The following is a 3,804-nucleotide window of genomic DNA, read 5'->3' as shown; positions in this document are numbered from 1 at the left end:
CTAACGGGGGTGCACGCGAGAGTGTATCACATCAGACAGGAATCACGACAGGCTGGTTTCACGATAGTTACCCCGTTAATGATCCTGTGAGTCGCGGTGAGACGTGTGAACAAGTGAAATCGGGGTTGGATTAGATATCAGGCTGTGGTTGCATCAGCTCGTGTGCGTTTAGCAGTTTGTTAGTTTAGTCCCTGGGGGAGAAGTTAACAGTCAGCGTGGAGCGTGGTGGGAATCACACCACACACGCAAATAGATTTTATTTAATGTCGTTTTGCTGTGACTGAATCGTTCCATTGTTGTGATCTCACACTGTCACACCATGTGCTAACAAACGCAGATCTCTCTCTCTCTCTCTCTCGTCACCTCTCCTCTCTGTGTGGCTTCACTTTCTTTTCTCTCAGCACTTTTTTTTTTTTTGGCAAGTTATATATAGCCTTTTTTCTATTAAAGCAGGGGAAGAGAGAGAGAGAGAGAGAGAGAGAGAGAGAGAGAGAGAGAGAGAATGAATATTCCGATAAGAATTCTCCGCATCAATTTCACACTTGGGTTTGAGAAAACTTGTCGTTGCCATTTTCCACGCTCGCCCTCCTCCTCCTCTCCCTCTTTCCCTCTTTTGCTTTTTTTTACTTCATGTCATTAAAGGATGTATTCTAAGAGAGAGAGAGGGGGAAGAGAGTGATTCATGCTGAGCTCAGACTAAACAAGTGGAGGGAGGGAGAGAGATGCCTACTCATGCACTTACTCCCTGCTAATAAGAATATCCGACTTTTTTCCCCCCCTTCACAAAGATTAAAGGAAATACGTTTTCATGCTTCATTCTTAATTTAACATGCTGAGTGCTGATATGTCCTCGTTGATGTCTCCTTCCTGTCCCCCTGTCCTCTGTCCTCTGTCCTCTGTCCCCCGGTCCTCTGTCAGGCGGTGTACGCGGTGGGAAACTTTAAAGCGTCGGATGAAGATTCTCCGGCCCTGCAGAGGCTGGCCCCGGCCCTGCAGAAGGACAGCCTGAGGGTGCTGAGCCAGAGGAGTCACGACTCCCTGTACAGGAAGACTCCCCGGGTGTCGGAGAGCCGGGAGGAGCTGGGGGCGGGGCTGGGATCCGGGGCCCGCAGTAAGGTGAGGAGGGAGAAGGCTTCCCTGGCCTCCCTCAAGCGAGCGAGCGCCGATGTGGAGCTCCTGGCAACCCGGGGTCCCATGGGCAAGGAAACCATGGTGACTTTCAGCAACACACTGCCCCGGGTGGCAAATGGCAACAGCCCCATCTCCCCCTCCGACGAGCCGGTTACCACGCAGCGCCACATGACCTTCCACGTGCCCTTCGACCCCCAGAAGTCCCGGCAGCTGGTGTCGGAGTGGAAGCAGCGCTCGATGGAGATCCGCAGCCAGAGCTCCCGAGACGAGGAGGAGGAGGACGAGCGGGATGGAGGAGACGAGGGAGGAGCGACGGCAGGAGACGGAGGAGACATGGGGATGCCCTCCTCTCTTTATCCCACGGTGCAGGCCAACAAGGGGCTGGCCACACCGACGGGAGCCAGGATGGTGGTGTCCCCCCCACTGGTTCACATCCCTGAGGAGGCCTCTCGTCCGCCGCCCGTGTCGCCCAAGAGCGCCAAGACCCGGGCCAAGTGGTTGTCCCTCACGGAGGGGGGGTCGGTGAAGGAGCCGGGACCGGGGCCCATCGCCGTGTCCACTCCCCGTGTTCCCAGCATGCAGCCCAACCAGCCGCCGAGTCAGCACCGAGTCACTCAGGTGAGGGTGGGGGGGCTCAGAACATGGAGGCATGAACATCATTACAACCTCATTAGTCATTTTTCATACTTAAAATTCAGCTGGAATGGAGCCACTTCTGAAAAATTATAGTTTTGAGAGGAGATTTGCTGCCACACTCAAAACGACACGTCTCTGATTCATTCAGTTGAAGTCAACACTGAACAACACGGGTCGAGGCAATTTACCTGATTAGTTTCTGATGTAAAACTCTGTGACAAGGGTTCAAATGCTAATTATAGTCAGAGTTAAATCTTATTAAAAGGCCCTTGAGGGATATTTAGTATATTACACTTTAAAGCGTTAAATGTAATAAAAAGTCCCTGAACACTTGAGTTGATATCGATAATTTGCAGATTTCATTGAGTTGATCTTTACGCAGACTGATGAGGTTCTTCTGTCCTGCAGGTGATAGCGATGTCCAAGCCGCAGACTCACGGACCAATCACGTCGTCCGCCAAGACGTCAGAGGGCGGCTCCTCCTCCGGCGGCGGCTCCAACTGCTCCGAGTCGCCTTACTACCGGATCCCCTCGGATCGGGACAGCTGCTCCGGAAGCAACCCGGGAAGCATCGCCGGGAGCGGGAGCATCGTCACCATCGACGCCCACGCCCCTCACCACCCGGTGGTGCGCGTGTCGGCAGCCAATGGGAAGCCGTGGGAGTGGAGAAACACCATCAGTGGGAACATGTTGGCGGCTGACACGGCGGGGGACAAGCACCGCATGTCTCTGCAGCGGCAGGACAATATCAACCACTACCGGGACTACCGGACGCTCCCCATGAAGACGGACTCGCTCGGCTCCTCCTCGGCCAGCGGCAGTGCCGAGGGAGGGCCGGAGCTGCCTCCCCCTCCTCTCCCCACCTCCACCTCCCCCCTGCCTCCCCCGCCTCAGCTGTGCTCGTCCCCTCTGCCGCCGCCGCCCCCTCACTCGTCGTCCTCCCCGCTGCCTCCCCCTCCTCACCCGAGCTCCTCTCCTCTGCCTCCTCCGCTCCCTCACCCTGCCTCCTCTCACATGCCACCACCTCCTCACCCGTCCTCTCAGATGTCCCCGCCACCCCTCCCGTCGTCCTATCACATGCCCCCACCTCCTCACCCGTCTTCCTCTCCCATGCCCCCGCCTCCTCACCCGTCGATCTGTCCGATGCCCCCACCTCCCCAACCCTCCGCCTCGATGCTGCCGCCTCCTCACCCGTCCTGCTCCAGCATGCTCCCCCCTCCTCCCCACCCCGATTTACTGATGGAGGCTCACAGCCAGTCACTGTCCCGCTCCTCCACGCTGCCCCGCCGGCCCTCCGCCCGCAGCCACGCGGAGCAGGAGCACTATTACAAGGCTATGCAGAACGAGAGGATGTTATAATGACGGGGGAACCGCTGGACCCCTTTGCCATATAAATGATTGTACTTCAGAAGACTCATCTGACAGAGACAGTGAACATTGTAGGTTGTGGCAGGTGGACGGAGTGACTTTGGGAAAAAATGACAAAAAAGGTTAAGAGACTCTGAATCCAGAGCGGCAGCTTGGCTCTAAATGCTGGAAATGAAGAGACAGCAGGGGTGGACGACTCTGGGGGGGGGGTCTGGCAGCTCACACACTCAGCAGGGGATCTGCTTTCCCCCCCCCCGCTTGCTCTTACTGCCCCACAGCGCCGGCTCAACAGCCCCGACTGGGAAAAGAAGGGGGCGTCAAGGGGGCGTCAAGGGGGCTAGAGCATCAAAATCCCCAGTTCACCTCTGGTTTCAGCGCACACACAATCCTCCACGCTGTTTTCAGTCCCGTTCAAAGCAGAGGAGGGAAGAGGCTGCAGCTGAGAGAGAGAGAGATATCACAATGAACAGTCAGGGATACGCTAAATCGAGTTTCCCCTGAGAGGGGGGATAAGACTGAGAAAACAAAACAACTACAGGCAATACCAGCCCTCCTTAAACTAGTGCAGCTGTCTGAGGATACACAGAGAATTCACCCTTGTACCAGCCGGAAATCGCATTCTTCAAAACACCCACGAGATAATATGAAAAAGGGAAGAATGCAAAGATG

General features: G+C 55.9%; 1 protein-coding gene across 1 annotated transcript in view; it reads left to right on the top strand.

Moving 5' to 3' along the window:
• LOC128451028 (uncharacterized) overlaps nucleotides 1-3,126 on the top strand; it is a 9,262-nt gene extending 6,136 nt beyond the window's left edge. The window contains exons 6-7 of the mRNA XM_053434801.1: nucleotides 919-1,749; nucleotides 2,176-3,126. Coding sequence (XP_053290776.1) covers nucleotides 919-1,749; nucleotides 2,176-3,126 — 1,782 coding nt within the window. The remainder of the gene's footprint in view (nucleotides 1-918; nucleotides 1,750-2,175) is intronic.
• Nucleotides 3,127-3,804: the final 678 nt, after the last annotated feature.

The sequence above is a fragment of the Pleuronectes platessa genome, chromosome 11, assembly GCF_947347685.1.
Source record: "Pleuronectes platessa chromosome 11, fPlePla1.1, whole genome shotgun sequence".
NCBI classification, from domain to species: domain Eukaryota; kingdom Metazoa; phylum Chordata; class Actinopteri; order Pleuronectiformes; family Pleuronectidae; genus Pleuronectes; species Pleuronectes platessa.
Note: the sequence above shows the minus strand (reverse complement) of the source record. Positions and strands in the feature narration are given on the sequence as shown.